The 22,423-nt window shown below is 40.2% G+C and overlaps 2 protein-coding genes across 2 annotated transcripts; both read left to right on the forward strand.

The window, feature by feature from the left end:
* Nucleotides 1-1,789: 1,789 nt before the first annotated feature.
* On the forward strand, nucleotides 1,790-2,737 carry LOC118078743 (olfactory receptor 14A16-like). Its single transcript, XM_035102739.3, has one exon. It carries the CDS (start codon nucleotides 1,802-1,804, stop codon nucleotides 2,735-2,737), a length of 936 nt encoding a protein of 311 aa, XP_034958630.2. The 5' UTR covers nucleotides 1,790-1,801.
* A 4,613-nt stretch (nucleotides 2,738-7,350) lies between these two features.
* Nucleotides 7,351-21,051, forward strand: LOC118078903 (vomeronasal type-2 receptor 26-like). The gene is made up of 6 exons (XM_088654626.1): nucleotides 7,351-7,505; nucleotides 9,319-9,610; nucleotides 13,141-13,368; nucleotides 14,957-15,083; nucleotides 16,507-16,947; nucleotides 20,573-21,051. Exons 1-6 carry the CDS (start codon nucleotides 7,351-7,353, stop codon nucleotides 21,049-21,051), a joined length of 1,722 nt encoding a protein of 573 aa, XP_088510752.1.
* The last annotated feature ends 1,372 nt before the right edge of the window (nucleotides 21,052-22,423 follow it).

Here is a 22,423-nt window from a genome sequence, read left to right on the forward strand (position 1 = left end):
CGACCGCTCTGTCATGTAAATCCAAATATTACAACAAATGTATTACAACAAATGTTCAAAAAGGACCCAATATATGTGATCTCATGAAGTGTGAAGTCCATAAGTAGATGCAAGCAGAACAAGGTTTTCCGGAATAAAAACAACCTGTTTCGCCTTTTGGCTTCTACAGCCGCTTGAGGCCTAAGTGATGTAAAAAGATGCGGATGAAAATCTCTTCTTATACATTCATATAACAAAATGATCTATTCAATATTGTATTATAAATACATACCAACATAAGATTATAACCAGGAATACCACAAGTATTTCTTTTTTTAAAAAATATTTTTTTATTAAACATTTTATAACAAACAAACAAAAAATACATAAAATACCAAAAATACAAAGAACATCATTACAACAAAAAAAAACATCAATACAAACAAAAACATAAACATATCATCTTTAATCAACTTTTTAAATCATTGTCTTTTTGGCTTCCCCAACTCCCCACTATCTGATTTTTATTTTGAATATCACTGTAGCAGTTTCTATTTCATCTCTTTTACTTCCTTCATACTATAATCTCCTTAGTTCCTCTTAATCTCGTCTTTATATTTGCATATCAATTTTTCAACCTTATAAACTCCTCTTATCTCCCTATTGCCTTAACTTCTGTATTTCCCTAGATGTTCAGATTTTCAACTTTCAAAAGTAATTCCCTATATATATTTTAAACTTTCTCCAGTCTCCCTCCACTCTTTCCCCTGCTTGATCTCGGAGTCTTCCTGTCAGCTCTGCCAGTTCCATAAAGTCCAGCATTTTCATTTGCCATTCCTGTAAAGAGGGCAATTCCTCTTTTTTCCAATATTTTGCAATTAAAATCCTCGCAGCTGTGGTGGCATACATAAACAGATTGACATCTTTTTTGGGGATTTCTTCCCCTACTATTCCAAGTAAAAAGGCCTCTGGTTTTTTCAAAAACGTATTTTTATATATCTTTTTCATTTCATTATAAATCATTTCCCAGAAGCCTTTTATCTTGGGGCATGTCCACCACATATGATAGAATGAACCAACTTCTTCTTTACATTTCCAGCATTTATTATCACCTTTGTGATACATTTTCGCTAATTTTACCGGAGTCAAATACCATCTATACATCATTTTCATTAAATTCTCTTTCAGCGCCGTGCATGCCGTAAATTTCATACCCTTCTTCCACAATTTTTCCCAATCCGACATCATTACATTATGACCCAAATCCTTGGCCCAATCAATCATAACCGATTTTGTTTGCTCATCTTTCAGATGCCATTCTAACAATAAATTATACATTCTGGACAAATTCTTGCTGTCTGTCTCTATTAACTCTGTTTCTAGTTTCGATTTTTCTGATTGAAATCCTATTTTTTAATCTATCTTGAATGCTTATTTCTAAGGTTGTAAACCCCTTCACAATCTGGTGAGGTACATCCTTTCTTCAACGTAATGAAATCTACAAAATGTACATAAATGCAATGATATCGTACAACTTATGCTCCCTCTTAAAGTTTGTTGGATTTTTTTTCTTTTTTCTTTTCTTTTTCTTTTTTCTTTTTGGTAGCTCAAATAATAATTTACATTCCATAATATTATGTCACCTATTTTACTCAAAATTCTTAAATTATGCTTGATATTTCTAAGGGCAATAAAAATGACTTACTTGAACTTCAATATGCATGCTATAATTCTATAATCATGAAAAAATGCTTCCCCTTTGCAGAATCACCACCTTAAACAAGCTTACTGTTCACTCCACAGAATATTGGAAAGAAATTAAATGACCAACCAAACTACTGCAACAGAGTTCCTTCTGATGGCATTTTCGGATGATCGTGATGCGCAGGTTTTGCATTCCGTGGTGTTTGTCTTCATTTACTTAACAGCCTTGGTGGGGAATTTTCTCATCTTGACTACTGTGGCCCTAGACCACCACCTACACAGCCCCATGTATTTCTTTTTGACAAGCTTGTCATTTTTAGATGTTTGCTATATCTCTACTACTGTACCCAAATCCATAGCCATTTCACTGACAAACAACAAATTGATTTCTTTTGCTGGGTGTGTCACACAGGTCTTCCTAGTGATCACATTTGCTGGAACTGAGATTGCCTTGCTCACTATCATGGCTTATGACCGTTATGTAGCAATCAGCTACCCACTTCAATATAGCCAAATCATGAACTGGGAGGCCTGCATTCAAATGGCAGCTGCTTCCTGGATAAGCAACGCGGTTCATGCAATATTGGAAACCACAGTCACGTTTAGATTAAGCTTCTGCCGCTCCAATATTATTGGGCAGGTTTTCTGTGATTTGCCTCAGTTACAAAAGATTTCCTGCAGCGATACTAAAGTTAGTGAAGTTTTGCCCTTTGTCTTTGGGCTCAGTGTGTCCTCCTTTTGTATTGTGTTCATCTTTGTTTCTTATGGCTTCATCTTCTCAGTTGTACTGAGGATTCCATCAGCTCAAGGCAGGTATAAAGCTTTCTCTACCTGCACTCCCCACCTGACAGTCTTTTCTTTATTTATGATCACAGCTGTGTTTTCCTACCTGAGACCTAAATCACTTTCCTCCCCTGCTGTGGACTTGGTTTCTGCTGTATTGTATACCGTGTTGCCACCGGTTCTGAATCCCATCATTTACAGCTTCAGAAACAAGGACATACAGAACGCAGTGTGGCTAATACCTAAAAGAATTAAAAGTCTCATTGCGTAACTGAACACAGGAAGGCTTTTTTTGTAAACATTACATCTGGAAAGGCCAAATGAAAAACTGACTTTGTACTTTAAAGGAAACATCCTAAGCATAAGAATCTGAAATAAAACAACCCAACATACCCTAAGTCAGCATAAAGTACATAATAATAATAATAATAATAATAATAATAATAATAGGCCAAGTACATTTTCCAACATACTTGGAATTTGTTTCGGCTACATTGCAATGTAAACATACACACACTGTTCCACTCACAATACAAAAAAGCAAAGAAACCCACCCATAATTGACCTCCCCTTCAGCTACACATCTACAAATTTAACAATTTAATGACACAAGGGAAAAAACTGTTCCTGTGCCTGGCCAGTTTTGTATATAAAGACCTGTAGCGACGTCCAGATGGGAGTAAATCTAGCAGATGATGGCAGGGGTGTAAAGGATCTGCTGCAATTCTCTCTGCTCTCTTCTTAACTCTGGTAGCATAGATTGTCTCTATTGTAGGCAAGCTAGCACAAATTACCCTTTCTACAATTCTTACAACTCGGAGCCTTTTCTTGTCTGTCTTGGAGGCTGTACCATACCAAGCAGTAATAGAATTACAGAGAACATCAGATCCAAATGCTGTTCAGGGCACAGCTAATGCTGGTTTAGATGACTTAAGCCTGGCAGAGGGAAAATAGGCCATTAAAATGGTTTTTGAGTCAAAGCATCCTTTTAGCTTATGTTGGGCTACCAGGTCACATGACTGAGCTGACCGTACTTACGGTACATTCCAACCAAAGTCCTTCATCTCTAGTCTCCAACCCCCATCCCTAGAATAATATATAATAAAGTTTATTGTGAGGACCAAGCCTTTACACAATTATCTACAGATATCTACACAACAATATTAAAACAATATTAAAATTCATTGCATACCCCAGCAATGACCTCATCCCACAAAACAAAAAGAAGAGTGAATTATGACAACATTAAAGGGGTCTTTTCCTTGTCAGCCAAAAAACTTTCCCTAGTTTTCATGGCCTTCATCACATAGACCACCAGCACTTGGGAAATCTGTGGATTGACATCTACTAATAAGAATTTTATGCAATCTTCAGGGTTATTTATCGAATTGGGTATGGTTTGCAGAATCCCACCTCTAAAGCTCAAGTAAAGAGGACAGTGAAGAATGTAATGTATAAGGTCCTCTTTAGTTCTCATGGGGCAAGGGCACAGATGGTGCTCTACTGGAATTCTGGCAGCCAATAATAATAATAATAATAATAATAATAATAATATATTTATACACCGCCCATCTGACTAGCTTTCCCCAGCCACTCTTTTTGGGTACTTACACCAGCTTAAAGTACACAGGGCTTGGCTCAGGCCATTAGGTTTAGCCGGGATTAGCCAGGATGGAGGACACAGCCAGCATATCTGTGGATCAGCAGAGGATAGGGAATTATGATTCAATAACATACATGCACAAGGAGCCTCCTGGCTCATCTGGAGATCTGTGGGATCCTAACCTGACTCACGCAGGTGGATGTTGCTATAAGATTGCTCCCTAAAAGGATACATACCAGAACTCCTTCTGGACCACACAGTATATAATTAACCTATGGAATGAATGTGCACTAAATATGGTGAAGGAAACAACTTACATTTCTTTTAAAAGTCTTAAAGGCAGTATGCCACTGAATTGGAGGAGGCAGTAGGTATTTCTATAATCCTAGTTCAAGTAGCAGAAATTCATTTTGGATACATTTGTGGGCTTTCCCCCTCTGTTCCCCCGCCCCCCAAGTCTGCAGGGATACTATGATATGCATCCTTGGTATATGTTGACCTTTCTTCAACTCAAACAACATGACAGAAGGAAACAGGAGCCGTTTATAAGCATTGGTCCCATATTTGAATATAGGTGATTTTCCAAATTATCGCAAATGATATTAATCGTTCAATGAAGCATAATGCAGCTGACATTGCAGGTGTTCATAGAAATCCCCTGAATAACATTGAGAATATTTCCTGCACTGTGTTGACTTCACCCTTCTTATTCATACCACTGTGTCAAATTTGTACTTTTCTGGTTCCTTGATTTTTTTTACCCTTGTTTTTTTCCTTTCTCTTATGACAAGGCACAGCATTTTTTCTTATGAATTGTTTGTATTAAATATTGCAAATATTAAATATTCATTGACAATGTAACCACCAGGTTTCATCAATAAATAGGCTGAATGATAACATATTTATTATTTGTAGTTTATTTATCAAGTCCCTTCTATTTTGTTTATTTTTTTGTTTGAATAGCCAGGGTCTTTTCCCCCTTGTTTTGATTTGCTTTAGAAACCTGGGTTTGTCACTCAGTGAACACTTGACAGGGAGCTTGAGGCAATCTCAGCTCTCTGAAAAGTCTACCATCTATTACACAGAAGTATGATCCAACATAAGGTATCATGGTGACCACTATCTTAGATGGCTTCAAAATAGAGTTAAACACATTAATGGGTGATCCTAATCTATCAAGTAATCCTAATCATGATGGCTATATCAAACTTTTAACTTTAGATAAGTAGCAAACTGTTGCGCGGCACATCCCAACCTTTGGGCAATGTGAGATTCCAAGGGTTCCTGGTGCTCAATGCAGGGTTTGTGTTTCCTTTTGGAAAGAGGCAAAGTAGATACTGTAGTGTCTTTACGATATATGGCTTGTTCACACACATATACAGCCTGAGCCTGCAATGGAGGGGTTCCCAGCATTAACACCCAAAAGGTTCTTGTTTCTCCCTAGTCACAACCTGAGATTTAAAAAGAAATTAAGCATTGCTCTCAAACATTGCTCTGACTCTTTCTCCAGCTTGCTGCTTTACTCTAGGTCACATCACTTCATTCTCAACTCTGAACTCTGCTTTGTCTAACTAACCATGAATTGGGGCCCTACCCAAATTATCTTAATTTGCCATCACCCAGGCAATCACTCCAACAAAGAAAGCTAACCTGACTTACTGGAATTGTTTTTTGTAAATATTGTCTGCGGGAGGCAGTGGAAGACAGGAGTGCCTGGCGTGCTATGGTCCATGGGGTCACGAAGAGTCGGACACGACTAAACGACTAAACAACAAATATTGTCCTGTGCCTAGGAAGCATGAGTTCAAGTGGTCTTCCACTTGTCATATGCTTTCTAAGCATGGATCTGTGCAGTTTTCTGTTTGCCTTGCCACTTTCCATGTGAAAACCTGCTCCTTGACACTAAATCAGATAAAATGTCAATCCATGGAAAACCCAAATGATGTTTGCTCTGATTCAGCAGTAAAGCTTGGGTTTTCCCAGGGAAAAGCAGCAGGACAAGTGAAAGTCTGGGGGGAGTAGAGACATACATTAATAATTCTCATATACAGTGGTACCTCGGATTAAGAACTTAATTCGTTCTGGAGGTCCGTTCTTAAGCTGAAACTGTTCTTAACCTGAGGTACCACTTTAGCTAATGGGAACTCCCGCTGCCGCCACGCCGCCACCACACAATTTCTGTTCTCATCCTGAAGCAAAGTTCTTAACCTGAGGTACTATTTCTGGGTTAGTGGAGTCTGTAACCTGAAGCATCTGTAACCTGAAGCGTCTGTAACCCGAGGTACCACTGTAATTGAAAGGGTAGCAGCGGGAAGCGGTGGGAGAGTTTGCTAGCAGTGGCATCACTCAGACCCCATCCTTTGCAGAGTTTGTGTCAGGAATGAGCCAGCTTCTAGTGAAACTCCACAGCCTGCTGCAGAACAGAGAGAGTTAGATCTGCAGCAGGCTGAACAGTAGCCAGTTTCCAGTGCAACTCCCACAGGCATTGGAATGCCAGTTGCCAAGAAAATGACAGAGAGTGAGCCAGAACACAGCCAGAGCTCTCTGGAAGATCAATTAGGCGCAAACAGGCAAGGGGATAGTTTGTCGGAACAGGAAGAGCTAAGACAATTAGTCCAAAAAGCTGGTGAATGGGAGGGTTGTTAGACAGGAAGCAAAACAAGAGATGTGAGAGTTGTAAGTTCAATATTGTCTGTAGATCCCAGAAGGACACTTTAGAAGGGTCAGCTTGAGTAATTATGCCGGAGGCTTTGTTAGAGCCATCCGGAGCTATCTGTTGTTTTTTGCAATAAATCCTCCTTTTTAATTAGCTATGCTGACTGTGTTATCAAGCTGGGAACCTGGACTCCTGATGGTCTGTTATTTCCCCTATAATTAGCAGTCACTAATCACTATCATTTATTCTCATCTCCTGTGGCTTTCCAGAAGAAAAATTGATAAGTAAGGCTATAAAAACTCCTATATCATTGAGATCTAGGAGTTGTGCTCTGGGCTCTCTCTGGGTTTTTTTGTTTGAGAACAAAGTGTCTGTCTTTTTTATGTTATAGTTGAGACATGACAATTCAAGTACTAGTATTCTGTTACCAATGTGGGGGAGAAATTATCTTCAGGAAGCTTGTTGACAGAATAAACTATCACAAACTGTATCCTGTTCCATGTAACAAGCTGCTGCTATAGAAGGACACAGGAGTTTGTGTCTAGAGACAAGCCTTGCTGTCAAAATGGTGAGAACAGTGATGTTGCTGCTTCTGCTATCTCACATGATATCCAATGTTGATACCATGCAGTGCCATATGAACGATCCTATCCATATTCCACATGAGTGGTATCTACAAGGTAGCCTTCTCATTGGTGGAATTGCTTCTCAGATAATATACATTTCTTCAGATGTTTCCTTCAGCAAACACCCTTCCCAGGATGAGTTTGATGTTCAATTGTGAGTAATGCAAGAAACAGACTTCTAAAACAATGCATGTATGGGGTGCGTTGTGGCAAATGAGTTTAGAGGGACAGGGAATGCACACAACCTCCTTTCATGACCACCATGTATATTGTGAAAAGGTCCAATGTGGGCCCTTGTAGCATGTTTGTCTGATATATTTGAAAGCCTCTTTGGGATCAAGATCCCTCACTTTTACTTTTCAGGAAAACACACTTGCAAGCCCCCTTCAGATCATCATGCTAAATACATAAATGTCAGTACTGAAGTGGTTGCACACCCAGACTCCTTTGGAGAAGGGATACCTCATTCACACACCAGCATAATGTTGTGCTTATGTGTCTAGCCTGAACGCCCAAAGAGGGCTCCTATCTTTCTCAATCACTGACTTTTTAATTCTTTTGTTGCCCTCACTTCTTCACAGTATATCCACATTTCCTCCTTCCATAATGAAAAATTCTGCCTATCTTGGAATCAGAGGGTCATGTTTTCTTTACATACACCACATTTGCATATAGTCAGGTATAATATTTATAAGGTACAATAACTCTAAAAAGAATCTCAGAAATTAAAGCCTAAATAAATAAATAAGCAAAAAGCCTCATGTTTGAAAATGTTGCCTGCAAGGATATGCGGACATGAGGAAAATCAGACATGAAGATAGCAAAGATGATGGAGTAACTTATATAGAAAGTAGTGAACTTGGATTTCAAAAGGAAAGAAACTAAGCGCTTGTCCACACCAGTACAAAATTGTGGATATTTCTTCCCATTAAATGCCCATGTCTGTGTGTTTATCATAGCTGCCAAGTTTTCCCTTTTCTCGCGAGGAAGCCTATTCAGCATAAGGGAATTTCCCTTAAAAAAAAGGGAGAACTTGGCAGCTATGGTGTTTATCTCGAACTTTTTGCAGTTTGCAAGAATTTTAAAGGCCCACAGTAAAAGAGGGAAAGGTCTGGGACAGCACTCAGAAGTGGAGGTCATCAAGTGGATTCCCTTAGGTAGACAGGCTGGTGCAAATCCAGATTTTTCTCCACTTTGGACAAGCCTGAAAAAGATGTTTGAAAACACTGATGAGTGTCGGATCAGGAGACTAGCTTAAGTAGGAAAAGATGGAAAGATTTTGTTTGTTTTTCCTTCTCCCTTAAATGGCCCTCACTAGGAATGACAGTATGGTATCATTTACTTCAGAAAAGCTTTGCAGAGTAGTATATATTAATGCATTTCCTTTTAAACAGAGCACAAACTAATAGAGGGCACAGTATTCATTGTAGTCGTTAAAAGCAGCAAGTCAATAGAAAGCCAAATAATCACCATATATATCTGGCTGAGTAGAGGAGAGCTCTCTCAGGGCATTTCCATGGTGGGTAGATTGGAAATAGCTCACTGATTATGCACATTGTTTACATATAAAAGGTCTCTGGTACAATCCTCAGAAATATTTGCTCACAGAAATCATTGTCTAACACCTTGGAGGATCACCTCTAGTTAGAGAAGGCAAACTAAAGCTCTGATTCCATATATTAGTTGCATTCATTGCAACTAATGCAGCTTTTAAGTTGTACTTCACCAATTCTCTCAGTGTTGCACTGCTCTATCATCCATCTTGTCTTCATTTATCTTTCTTCCTCTGATCACCATTTTAGTTTTTCTCTGAAGTTTACTCCCCTCCCATTTAATTCTAACAAATTTATGACATTTGTGTGAATAGACTTGTTTTAATTAAATGTAGAGTGGGCCATCACAGTGCTAAAATGATTTATATGAATTGTAGAATCCTCTTGTGAAAGAGAATGTATCTCCATTTGCAGAGTGGTGGCAAAGTTATACCAGCACATCCTGGCCTTGGCGTTTGCTGTGAATGAGATCAATGAGAATCCAAAGATCTTGCATAATATCACGCTTGGTTTCCACATCTATGACAGCTACTACAGTCTGATGATGACCTATTGTACCACTCTAGATCTGCTTTGCAATTTGCGTAGATTTTTCCCCAACTACAGGTGTGACTTGCCAAAAAACCTGATGGCTGTCATTGGTGGTCTTGGCTCAGACACCTCCTTTCACATATCAGACATACTGGGCCCCTACAAGATTCCACAGGTAGGATTTGTGCATGGAGATTGTGGGACTTTAAAAGACCATACAGAAAGAGAGGCATGGTTCACAGAAAAACAAAATATTGTGTGATGATTAAAGAACATATCCTGATGAGGAATGTCTTCAGACAGACTAGGGAAACAGGTGGCATGGAATATAATCTGGCAACTTGGAAGGCTTCCTTCTTATCCCCCGCCCCCCATAAATTGTACCCCACAGTCTCCTTTTATGCTATTGGAATAGCTGCTGTTATTTCAAGTTGCTTTATTTTACAATGATAGTGCTTTTTTCCCCATGGAAATTCTTTTATATTCATAGCAGTCCCATGCAGATCTCTACTAATGCATCGCTAGTAATTGGGGAGAAAATTTGTTGATTTGTATTTAACAGCAAACCTCCCTTATCTGCACTTTCTGAAACCATATGCAAACTGAAACACAGCCATCTTTTGAAATTTGCACGTCTGAAAGTTTTGCAATGCAGTTCTTCAGCAAAGTAATGTGTTTAAATATGCCTAAACTAAAGCAAAGTGCACATACAAATGCATATAGTACTGAAAGTTGCTTACAAAATGATTTAGATAAAGGGAATTTGCTTTTGAAAAATTGGATATATTAGGCATCCTTGCATACAAAAATGTGTATTAGATATTAGAAGTGGAAAAATTAGAAACTGAAACTGACAGATTTTCCATCACAAAGGCACCACTGAAATAACATTTTTTAAAAAATAGCTGACATACGGCTCCTTCGCCCCAGGGAAAAGTGATACAACTTCCTTTTACCGCATGGTTCCAAATGAATCTCATCAGTACCTGGGGATTGTCCGATTACTTCAGCATTTTGGATGGATGTGGGTTGGGCTCTTTGCTGTGGATGATGATAGTGGAGAACAGTTCTTGCAGATGTTGGAACCAATGCTTTCTCAGAATGGCATCTGTTCAGCCTTTGCAGAAAGAATTCCAAAGCAAGCATCTTGGCATACAGGAAACCAAATGAACACTATGGCCTTCAATATTAATCAACATTTGACAAATAGCACAGCTAATACATTGATTGTCTATGGAGAAACTATGATCATTTCATGGTTAATTCTTATAACAGATCTTGTATATAAAGAAAATATGATGTCTTGGAAAAAGCTGTGGATCATGACAGCCCAGATCGATGTTGCATTAACAAGCATTCAAGCCAAATCAAATTTGCAAGTGTTCCAAGGTGCTATTTTGTTCACAGCGCACTCACATGAGCTTCTAAGCTTTAAGGAATATCTTCAAAATATAAAACTTTGCAGGACACAAGAAAACAGCTTTTTCAAGGACTTCTGTGAGCAAATATTTGGCTGCTCATTTCCAAATTCCCAGGATCTGATGGAGGATGGTAGTGAATGTACTGGGGAGGAGAGGCTAGAAAGTCTTCCTGGATCTCTGTTTGAAATAGCTGTGACTGGCCACAGCTACAGCATCTATAATGCTGTTTATGCTGTGGTGCATTCTTTCCATGCAATGTATTCATCTAGATCCAATAACAGAATAAAAGGAAATAAGAGAAGTCTTCAAGATTTTGGGGCTTGGGAGGTAGCATTTCTACAATGAATTTACTGGTGGTTGCATTCAGTGATAATCCTATGCAGAGTAGACCCATTAAAATTTATAGACATGGCTAGTTTTAAGGTAAAGGTAAAGGGACCCCTGACAGTTAAGTCCAGTCACAGACGACTCTGGGGTTGTGGCGTTCATCTCGCTTTACAGGCCGAGGGAGCTGGCATTTGTCCACAGACAGTTTTTCCAGGTCATGTGGCCAGCATGACTAAGCTGCTTCTCAGAACGGAACACTGAAACCAGAGCAGTGCACAGAAATGCCATTTACCTTCCCACCAGAGTGGTACCTATTAATCTACTTGCACTGCATGCTTTCGAACTGTGAGCTTGGCAGGAGCTGGGACCAAACAACAGGAGCTCATCCTGTCATGGGGATTTGAACCGCCGACCTTCTGATTGGCAAGCCGAAGAGGCTCAGTGGTTTAGACCACAGTGCTACCCGTGTCCCTATGACTATGCTTATGACTAGTTTAGGTACATTCATTTCAATGGATCTACTCTGTGTAAAGCTTAGTTGGGGACAGTCTTTTGTTGTCATGAAAAGCTCAATACAAAGTGAGATAATATCAAACATCCAAGATCCTGTTGATCTGTGAACAACTGGTGAAATGGTGGTGTGCACATTATTTATTGATAAACTGTTATAGTTTCCAATTTTCTCTTCCTGTAATTCCATTATAAAGTATATACTCCAATACTATGCTTATATAGTATAAACATAGGAAAGTACCTGTAGTGGTCAGTGGAGATGGAGAGGTGTTGCTCACCTGGCTTCCATACAGCAAGTTCCACTGTTACTTACTAAGATGAGGAGGCTCAAAGCATGGTGAGCTTAATGTTTTGTGTGCACCCAACACTCCTGTCACCATGCTTGCATCATGTTGAGCTCCTCACACCTTGCTTCTCCCCTTTTCCACCTGGGTAAGCAGCAGCAGCACTTGCAAACCATGCCACCCAACCTCCACCACCCCACTGACCTTTACTAGAAACTTGGCACCACTTGGGGAGAAAGAGCAATATATAAGTTCAAGTAATAAGTGCATACATTTCCCATCTTCCACTATTGCAGAACAGCTGTTACTGTTGTTTAGGCTGCACTTACATAAAACTTCAAACAACTGTAATGAATGAAAACATTGTAAAACCCAGCATCGAGGTTCCAAAAATATTCCAAATGGCCTTTTCCATTGTTGTTCTGTAGCTGAAGATTGCTCATTCGGGAAGCTTCACCTGCCATCCACTTTATTTTTCTTCTTGTACTACAATACCTTTTAATTTGCTCATATATTTTGATAGGTGCCAAGTTCCAGATTGAAAAATCTGGGATCAGCAGCGCCATGGCACCAGAAGTCGCTTCTACGCACTTCCGGACATGCGTAGAAGCGACTTCCGGTGCCGCGGACATTTTGGAAGTGGGCACAGTGGCACCAGATGTTGCTTCTATGCATGTCCGGAAGTGCATAGAAGCAACTTCTGGTGCCGGTGCGGCACCAGAAGAACATGGCTGCCAGCAGGAGCTCCGTAATCTGGGGGAATATGGAGTATTTTGCCATTCGGGACACCTGCGGGAAATGGGGTACTTGGCAGCTATGTATATTTTAGAGCCACTTTGTAGAACAAGGATGGGAAACCTGTGCCCCTCTGAGTGCTGTTGAACTCTAACACCCAACTGAAGCATGGCAGTAAAAGTTGAGTGTTGTCCACCACTGTTTTAGACTAGTTGAGATACATGTGTCTTTTTATTTTGGTCTTGTGTTGCTGCTGCTTTTAATAAAGTTTAGGGTAATAGTTGGGAATAGGATTCGAATTTCTTGTTGTTTAGAATATTCTTGCTTTCAGCCTCTTAGAGGCTCTGTATAAAGTTTCTTTAATATAAACACACCAAACATATAGGTTATTACCCCTTTGTTTCATTTTTGCCCATTTCAACTAGCTTCACCCATTTCTTCAAAGCATTGCGTTTAATAATTCTGCAGAAGAAATTGTGTCCTTTAATGATAAAAGGGAAATGGAAGCTGACCTTGACATAGTGAACCTAGTGATTTCCCCAAATAACTCATTCCTTAGAGTGAAAATTGGAAAGTTTGAACACAAAGCTCCAATGGAATATAAGTTTGTCATCAATGAAGATATAATTGTGTGGCATGGAAGCTTTAACCAGGTATGAGTTTGGGGGTGCTTTTGAGAGCTACTTTCCATTCTCCATATGGGTGTGCCAATGTTCAAGACTATCCTTTGTTCAATAACAAGATCCATGTAATGGATGATAACTTGTCTTGCATTCATAAACTAAAGAGAGGTGTAAATAGAGAAAGCTGAATATATCAATCTCTGCATGGAAATAGTTGTTCCCTCCAGTCAGAAAATGGTGCATCTGGAAGCATTTCTGCTGTGACCAGCCCAAATACAGAGATGAGACAGATGAGGGAGATGCACACACAGTGGCATCTGGGAGTATGGTCATGGGTCTATACAGGGCCGGAGTGTCCATGTAGGCAAACTAGGCCGTCGCCTAGGGCACCGAAATGGAGGGGGCGCTGGCTGGCTCTGGCTGGCTTCAGGAGCTGCTCGCTGCCGTGGCACCTGCCATTTTCCCTTGCCGGAGGTCCTTATATGATGTGTTGCGCAAAAGACACATCATATGGGGACTTCCAGCAGGGAAAAATGATGGGCGCCACGGCAGCGAACAGCAAGCAGCTCCTGAAGCCAGCCAGAGCCAACTGCACTACCAGGCTGGCTCTGGGCTGCTGAGGCTGCCGCTGCCACATTTCCCGGGGACAGATTTGCAAGTATGGGGACATTCTGGGGATGGAATTTGTCCGGGGGACAGATTTGCAAATCCGGGGACTGTCCCTGGGAATGAGGGACATCTGGTAACCCTAGTTTAGCAGTAGATGCAGATAAATATGTTGATTTGTTTGGAAGGTGCTGGAGAAGTTAATGAGAGAAAAGGGAACAGATGGACACCATTTGGCACCTTTGAAGGTGAAGAATGTTTCCAGAAGACACCTACTCTGGGTTGTGGGCCCATATGCTGGATATGTAACATTCTTAAGATGCACGTGCCCAGAGTCATGGGGCCCCTGGAACAAGAAGGCCTCTCTCGTCACCAGAAGAGAGTGACCAAACTCCAGTTCTATACCATACCCTTTGCCATTGTCAAGATATTTGACCAAAGGTTGAGGTTTTAGGTTATGCACTTCTCATAATAGTACAGTGGTACCTTGGTTTAAGTACACAATTGGTTCTGGAAGTCTGTACTTAACCTGAAGCGAACTTTCCCATTGAAAGTAATGGAAAGTGAATTAATCCGTTCTAGACGGTCTGTGGAGTACTTAAACTGAAAGTACACAAACCGAAGCGTACTTAAACCGAGGTATGGCTGTAATAAAATGTAGCCCCATTTTAACCCGTTTCATTTGTCTCAATTCTTTATCCCTGAGTCTAGTCACAATAACTGCCTTGTCTTTGGCAGGACCGTGGATATGTATAATAAAACCTATTTAAGGGCCAAATCTTGTCTTTCTAGCATCTATAGTCATGCCTGTCCTATACAATAATGCACTAAGACAAGTAATTTATTGTCCTTGGGAACATAACTATTGGGCTCAGTAGTGTACTATGTAATAATGTTCAATATATTTTGATTTTTCTGAGTCAACAGCTTATTCATTTTGTTGTAAAAAACAAGAAGTTGATTGTTTTCTTTTCATTGATTCCATCATATTCCTTGCTTTGTTTGCTAATAGGTGCTGCCTATTTCTTTGTGTTGTGACTCCTGCCACCCTGGTTATCAGAAGAAGAAAAGAGAAGGGGTTAAGTTTTGTTGCTATGATTGTGTTCCATGCCCAGATGGAGAGATTTCAAACCAAAAGGGTTAGTGGTACCAACATTTTCTGCACATACCACCAATTTATCTAACAGACCATTGAATGGTTGTAAGTACTTGGTGAGAGTGTTCAGTTTGTCCCATCTTTCCATGGTGTTACAATACGTTTACTCCACCTCAAAACTGGTTCAGCAATCTGAGTACTTACCTTGCTTCAAATGCAGTCTTTGTCAATGAAAGCATTTCACACATTTATATGTAGGTCATCAAATGATAAGAGAATTCATGTGGTACATTGATGTGTGAATCAGACTTTATCTGACAATACTACTGGGAAATCTAGAATTCCATTATTAACTGTAATTGACCGACACAGACAATTAGTCATGAATCATGTATTGCCTTCACAGACTATACTGTCAATGTGTGTAGAAAGAGAAATCAATCCAACATAATGAAAACAAGGCAAATTGTCATGAGTATCTCCAGCTTAGAATCCATAAATGGCAAACATTGCACCTGCTTCTATCTGCATTCTAGAAATACCTTAGAAACCCTGCTTAGAATGTCATGCAACAATCAATACATGCAGAATTATGTGTGTTTTGTCACCCTATGTATTGATTGATTGATTGCAGAATATTTTTAGCCTGCTCTAAATCCATCTCAGAATGGATTACAGCAATTAAAATAACAGTAATAAAATAACCCAAATTAATTAAATAAGAGTGTGTAAAGAAAATTTTAAAAATATAGCAAAAAAACCTAGCAGCAGGCTGGCTTATTTATTTATTTATTTATTTTAGAGTTGCTGTTCCTGCTCAAGGCAACATTCAATAAATGAAACAGACAAAAACATACTTGAGGATTTGCTAAAACACAAAGTAAAGGGTTAAATGTGCATTAATCAGTATAAAGAACTAGCATAAAAATCATATTATTCAATTACTTCTAACAATGATAATAATAATCACTACATACTGTTATTCATAAGCTTTCTGGAATATAGGTTGGTAGCGCATAAGACTCTTAGGTAGAATGTACACACAATTAAAAATGCTGTGAAAATGTTTTTTTTTTAAAATCGTTTTGAAAAATAAATTTAGCATTGCTCACTGTCACCACTTAGTGTCCCATGTGTATATTGTACTTTACAACATATTTAAAACGTTTTATCTGCAACTGTATAGATGAGTCCCCAATCTTCAAAATGTGGGTTTGCGCCCCACATTGGGCAAAATATTCTTGCATTACAGGGGGTTGAATTAGATGACCCTTGGGGTACCTTTCAACTCTAAATTTCTATGATTCTATGTTTAATATTAAAATTTCTTCTCACACAACCAATTCTGCACATGGAATGAAAAGCTAGAACTCTCTGTGAGCAGCAAATCCACTTCATAAGTAATTGTGGTATTTTCCTCCAAGGTCTTACATGAGTTTGCACTAAAATATTTTTCTACCCCCCAGACATGGAAAATTGTTTCAGATGCCCAGAAAATCAGTACCCAAGCAAAGGCCAAGATCGATGCATTCCCAGAGCTGTGAGCTTTCTGTCATATGAAGAACCATTAGGGATTAGTTTAGCTTCACTCTCAGCTATGCTTTCTCTGATCACAGTTTTGGTGCTAGGAATTTTTATTAAGCACAAAGAGACCCCCATAGTCAAAGCCAACAACCGGGATGTCACCTATACCCTTCTGATCTCTCTCCTGCTTTGCTTTCTCGGTTCTTTCTTATTTCTCGGAAAACCGAAGATGGTGACCTGTCTTCTACAACAATCAGCTTTTGGCATCATCTTCACAGTGGCTATTTCTTCTGTGTTGGCCAAAACCATCATTGTGGTTTTGGCTTTCAAGGCCACCAAGCCAGGATCCAGCATGAGGAAATGGGTGGGGAAAACAATGACAGGCTCAATTGTTCTTTTCTGCTCCCTTGTTCAAGGAGTCATTTGTGCAGTGTGGCTAGGAATCTCTCCCCCCTTTCCAGATGTTGACATGCAGTCACTAACAGGAAAGTGTTAGCATAAATCCTCTGCATGGCACAGATGCTGCATGTGGATGAATGTTTACTTTATATGATTGCTGTAACTTTCCCACACAGGAGCTCAAGCTGTAACCTGATCTCCTGTCATGTGATGTTCTTTGTTCTCTTACCACTTTCACTTTCTTCTGAACTGGAGAGTGATGGCTGAACACACACTCTCTGAATAAACGTAGATTAGCACCTACGATTGTTTGCTGTCTTCTTTACCGAAGCCAGTGGCAATAGTAAGAATATTGGTGATTTACACCCCAATATTCTAACAGTGGTAGCAGAGCAGGGGTTTCGATCCGCGGACCTCTGAAAAGCGTGAAAACAGGCACGTAAACAGGCCTCAATCTGCAGCAGCTGATCCTGAGGAATTTCGCCTGCTTGGGAGTCACCGGTTCCTGCGTTCCAGGGGAGGAAAAGCACGGATAGTCTGCGTTCCTTATCAACGGGAGCAGTGAGTAACCGGGACTGACCGGGACTGATTTATAGCGGCAATAAAACCTCTAAAGTTGCAGCTTAATTGCAGATGCCTGCCGAAAGCCTAATTTGCAGCTTCTTTGTACTTTGAAGTCAGAAGCTAGCAGCACGCTTACAGTAGCAAGATGGCTAAAGCCGGGGATTCAGATCAAACACCCAAGAGTTTGTGTCCTTTGTTAAATGACTCAAATTACGCAACGTGGAGTGTTAAAATGGAATGTGTTCTTATCCGGCAAGGACTTATTGAGTTGATTCAGAATGCACCGCCCGTTTTGCCAGGCCAAAGGTGGTTGAATCGCAACGCACAGGCAAGGGCAACAATAGTTCTGCATTTGGACCCATCACAGCTGGTTCATATTCGGAACTTAGACTATGCTTATGATGTTTGGGCTCATCTTCGGGACGAGCACCTGAGGTTGCGCGCCGGATCAACAATGTTATACTTTCAGAGATTAATTAATTTGCGTCTGAAGGAGGGAGGAGACCTGAGAGCCCATTTGCATCAGATGCGTCAACTACGCCAGGAGCTAGTTGACAGAAACGTCAATTTGGATGACGACATTTATTGCTTTACAGTGCTAAATAGCCTTCCCAAGTCCTATAATGCTATTGCAGCCCAGCTGGGGGCTCAAGACCCTCAGCAAATGACTGCAGCAGGAATTTATGCTTCATTACTTAATGAGGAGGACAGGACCCGCGCACAGGCGGAGGCCAACGGGGAGCGCTACTCACCCTCACCTGGTGCATCTGCAGAGACTGCACAAGCCCTTAAAACTGTGGTCAGATGCCAGTTATGCAATATTCCTGGGCACACAGCCAAGACATGCAGACGACCCCAGAAGGACTCAGGAAGTCAACAACAGGCTTCTGGGCCTAAGGGGCGAGGCAGCAGCGGTAGCGGCAGCAGCAGCAGCAGTGGCAGCAGCAAGGGCCCTACAGCACGCAAGATGCTTGTAATGCTCACTCAGCTTGATGACCAAGACGACGACGGGTCTTATCTGATCATAGATTCTGGATCTTCGCACCATCTGGTGAACGACAAGAGACTGTTCCAGACTTTCGAGAAGCTGGACTCCATCGTGTCACAGGCAGATGGCAATTCTTTGAAATCCATTGGAAAAGGAACTATTTTTCTGAAATCTCTAAATTTGAGTATCAGTAATGTGTATCTTGTTCCAGAGCTGAAGCAAAACCTTTTCAGTGTTTCTCAAATTGATGAGAAGGGGTTTGAGCTGTGTTTTCACAGGGGCACCTGTGTGATTTCTAAAGATGGAGAAGTTCTTTTGACGGGACACAGAGACAAAGATAACCTTTTCAGATTATCTTATGATAAAAGTGATGCATGTTTTAATGTTGTTGATGATTGTTTGACAGGTCCAGAGGAGCCTAAGGTGGCAAAGAAGCAACCAAGCAAGAAAGGTCTAACACGTTGTTTCCAGATCGTTTCTGCTCATGTTTTTGGTCCTATGCCGAAGTCCCTTGGCAAGGCCAAATATTATCTTCTGATAACTGACCACTTCTCTAAGTATACGTGGTTTTATCCTCTGCAAAAGCCTCAGCAGGCTATTGTGAAATTTTCTGAATTTCATGCTAAGGTTGAACTGAAACATGGTTGTAAAATTGAATGTTTATTGACCAATGACATTCCTCTTTTTACTTCACAGGAGTTTCAAGCCTTTTTTGATGACAAAGGCATTCACCACAAGTTTGCCAAGACCCAGGCAGCTTGGGACAAAAACTTATGTGTTAAGGTTAACACTGAGTTAGAAGCAGGCATGCAAGCGCAACTGCTGAGTTCAGGATTGTCTGAACAACTGTGGGCTGAAAGCATCTCATTTTTCCTTTACCAGTGGCTCAGACAGGTTCCTAAAGGACAGAAGCGTTCTCCTTATGAGATTCTGTTCCAACAAAAGCCTGATGTGAGCAACACTAAGGTTTTTGGAACCAAAATGTGGGTGGCTTCGCTTGAGGGCAAGCCAGTCCAAGGCATTCTATTGGGTTTTGAGGAAGGTCAATATAGAGTTATGTTGCATTCTTCCAATGAGGTGATTCTTACTCAAGAGGTAGAACACACTCCTACGCCACAAGAAACAAATGTTCTTGATGAATTTCCCATAGGTGCCAATGATTTTGATGCTTCCTACACTGACACAAGTGGTAGTGAAGATGAATCCTTTGCTGAAGGCTCTACCCCGAGTAGCTCTGACACAGGGGAGACAGTCATACACAAAGGAACTCATGCTGTTTTTAACAGACCTTCATCGGATGATGAAAAAGTGCTAGAAGCACTTGACCCACTGTTTACCATTGGTATGAGTTCTCCCAAAAGTCCTGAGGGGGAGAATCTCAGTAAACAGGATTTGCACCTCTCACGCAGGTCTGAGAGGATTAGAAGAGGACCCAAGAGGTATTCTCAGGAGTTTGCCAACACAGCAATTGCAAATTTAGCTGTGCTTAGAACTCCAAAACAGGCAGCAGTCACACAGGCTAAGCCACAACAACAGGTTGTCAAACGCAACACTGTTTCTGTCAACAGAGCAAATGCTCTGGTCCCCTGGAAGCCAAAGCTGGTCAATCCAGTCTCAGAGAGTTCCACAGCAGGAAAGTCCTACTTTGTTTATGACAACTGTCTGTTCACTTCTCTTAATGATGCTCTCACATTTGCATCTTTTTCCATTTCAGGATTCAGGGGAGATGTTAGCATAAATCCTCTGCATGGCACAGATGCTGCATGTGGATGAATGTTTACTTTATATGATTGCTGTAACTTTCCCACACAGGAGCTCAAGCTGTAACCTGATCTCCTGTCATGTGATGTTCTTTGTTCTCTTACCACTTTCACTTTCTTCTGAACTGGAGAGTGATGGCTGAACACACACTCTCTGAATAAACGTAGATTAGCACCTACGATTGTTTGCTGTCTTCTTTACCGAAGCCAGTGGCAATAGTAAGAATATTGGTGATTTACACCCCAATATTCTAACAGGATCCAGCATGAGGAAATGGGTGGGGAAAACAATGACAGGCTCAATTGTTCTTTTCTGCTCCCTTGTTCAAGGAGTCATTTGTGCAGTGTGGCTAGGAATCTCTCCCCCCTTTCCAGATGTTGACATGCAGTCACTAACAGGAAAGATCATCATAAAATGTAATGAAGGATATGTCAACATGTTTTACATTGTCCTGGGCTATATGGGACTTCTGTCTGTTATAAGCTTCACTGTGGCCTTCCTAGCCAGGAAGTTGCCAGATAGTTTTAATGAAGCCAAGTTCATCACTTTTAGTATGCTAGTGTTCTGCAGTGTTTGGGTGTCATTTGTACCAGCATACCTGAGCACCAAAGGCAAATATATGGTAGCTGTGGAGATCTTCTCTATTTTAGCTTCCAGTGCTGGGTTACTAGGCTGCATCTTTTCTCCCAAATGCTATATTATTTTGCTGAAGCCTGAGCTGAATCACAGGGAGCAGCTAAGAAAGCGAAATAATGGAATAAACCAAGAACCTTAGGGGGTAAAAAAATGTACCTGCTATGGTATGTATTGAGTTGGGACAGTGGTCCTACACTAAGGTTTGAAATGGGGAAAGTGGGTTTACTGCAGTGCTACCATATACAGTGGTACCTCTGCTTAAGAACTTAATTTGTTCTGGAGGTCTGTTCTTAACCTGAAACTGTTCTTAACCTGAAGCACCACTTTAGCTAATGGGGCCTCTTGCTGCCGCCGCACCACCAGAGCACGATTTCTGTTCTCATCCTGAAACAAAGTTCTTAACCTGAGGTACTATTTCTGGGTTAGCGGAGTTTGTAACCTGAAGCATTTGTAACCTGAAGCATTTGTAACCCGAGGTACCACTGTATTTCAATCCAGTCCATTTTATTTTTACGAAAGTGTTCCACACAGCTAATACAAATAATACATGATAAAACCAGGGGGATGAAGATAGAAACTTGTCATTATTTTATCAGTAACTGTTCTTAATTAATATATATTCTTGGTTCCTGTTTTATTTGTAACATAGGCAACCATTCAGCTCTGTAGTCCTATTGTTTCTCAATCTGCTGTTTATATAATGAAATTTTTCTTTGAATCTTGCTTTTTGTATGATATATATTGACACTGACTCATAAATGATTGCAGTGAGGATGCATTTTTTGTTGTTTTGCTGGAGTGGTGATTCTTGGAATGCATTATGTCACAATCCAATATGCATCTACTCTGAAGTCAGTCCCATTCAGTTCAATGGTTATTAGTCCATAAGAGTGCAGTCTTAAGGTAAGAAATGAGCCTGTCACAAAGTATGTTTACATTGTTTACCAAGATGTTATAAAGATGCATTACTTTTTCCAGAAACAAATCAGCAAAATATTCTAAAATTATTTAATTACTTGAAGTGTGACTTCCTTCCAGGTTGCACAAATTTCTGAAATTTTATGTTGTCCCCTAAAATGTCTGGAATTGTCAATGAAGGTTAACATTCACCAGACTGCAGATGTCCATCACATTTGTCAACACATTTAACCGACAGCAAAACTTTCCCCTTAAACTGATTGGAAGTGGTTGGTCATATAATTTTTCTACAGACATGCTCTAATGTCTCTACAGAGATAATGTGTGCACTCTAGCTGGAGAATTGAACACATTTTTATTATATTATTGTTTATACCACCCTTTATCAAAAGATCCCACAGCCACATATAGCATTAAGAACACATTTTATGGAGTATCAATAACAAAAACATAATAAAAAGCATAATGACAGGCAGCATAATACTAAAATAATCATAATAACACATGGCTGAATAAAGTTAATGATTTCAAATTTCTATCTAAGCACTGAACCAAGCAGCTGTTAATTGTGGAAGGGAATGGTTTTCATTAGG

This window comes from Zootoca vivipara, chromosome 12 (genome assembly GCF_965207765.1).
Source record: "Zootoca vivipara chromosome 12, rZooViv2.hap1.1, whole genome shotgun sequence".
Lineage (NCBI taxonomy): Eukaryota > Metazoa > Chordata > Lepidosauria > Squamata > Lacertidae > Zootoca > Zootoca vivipara.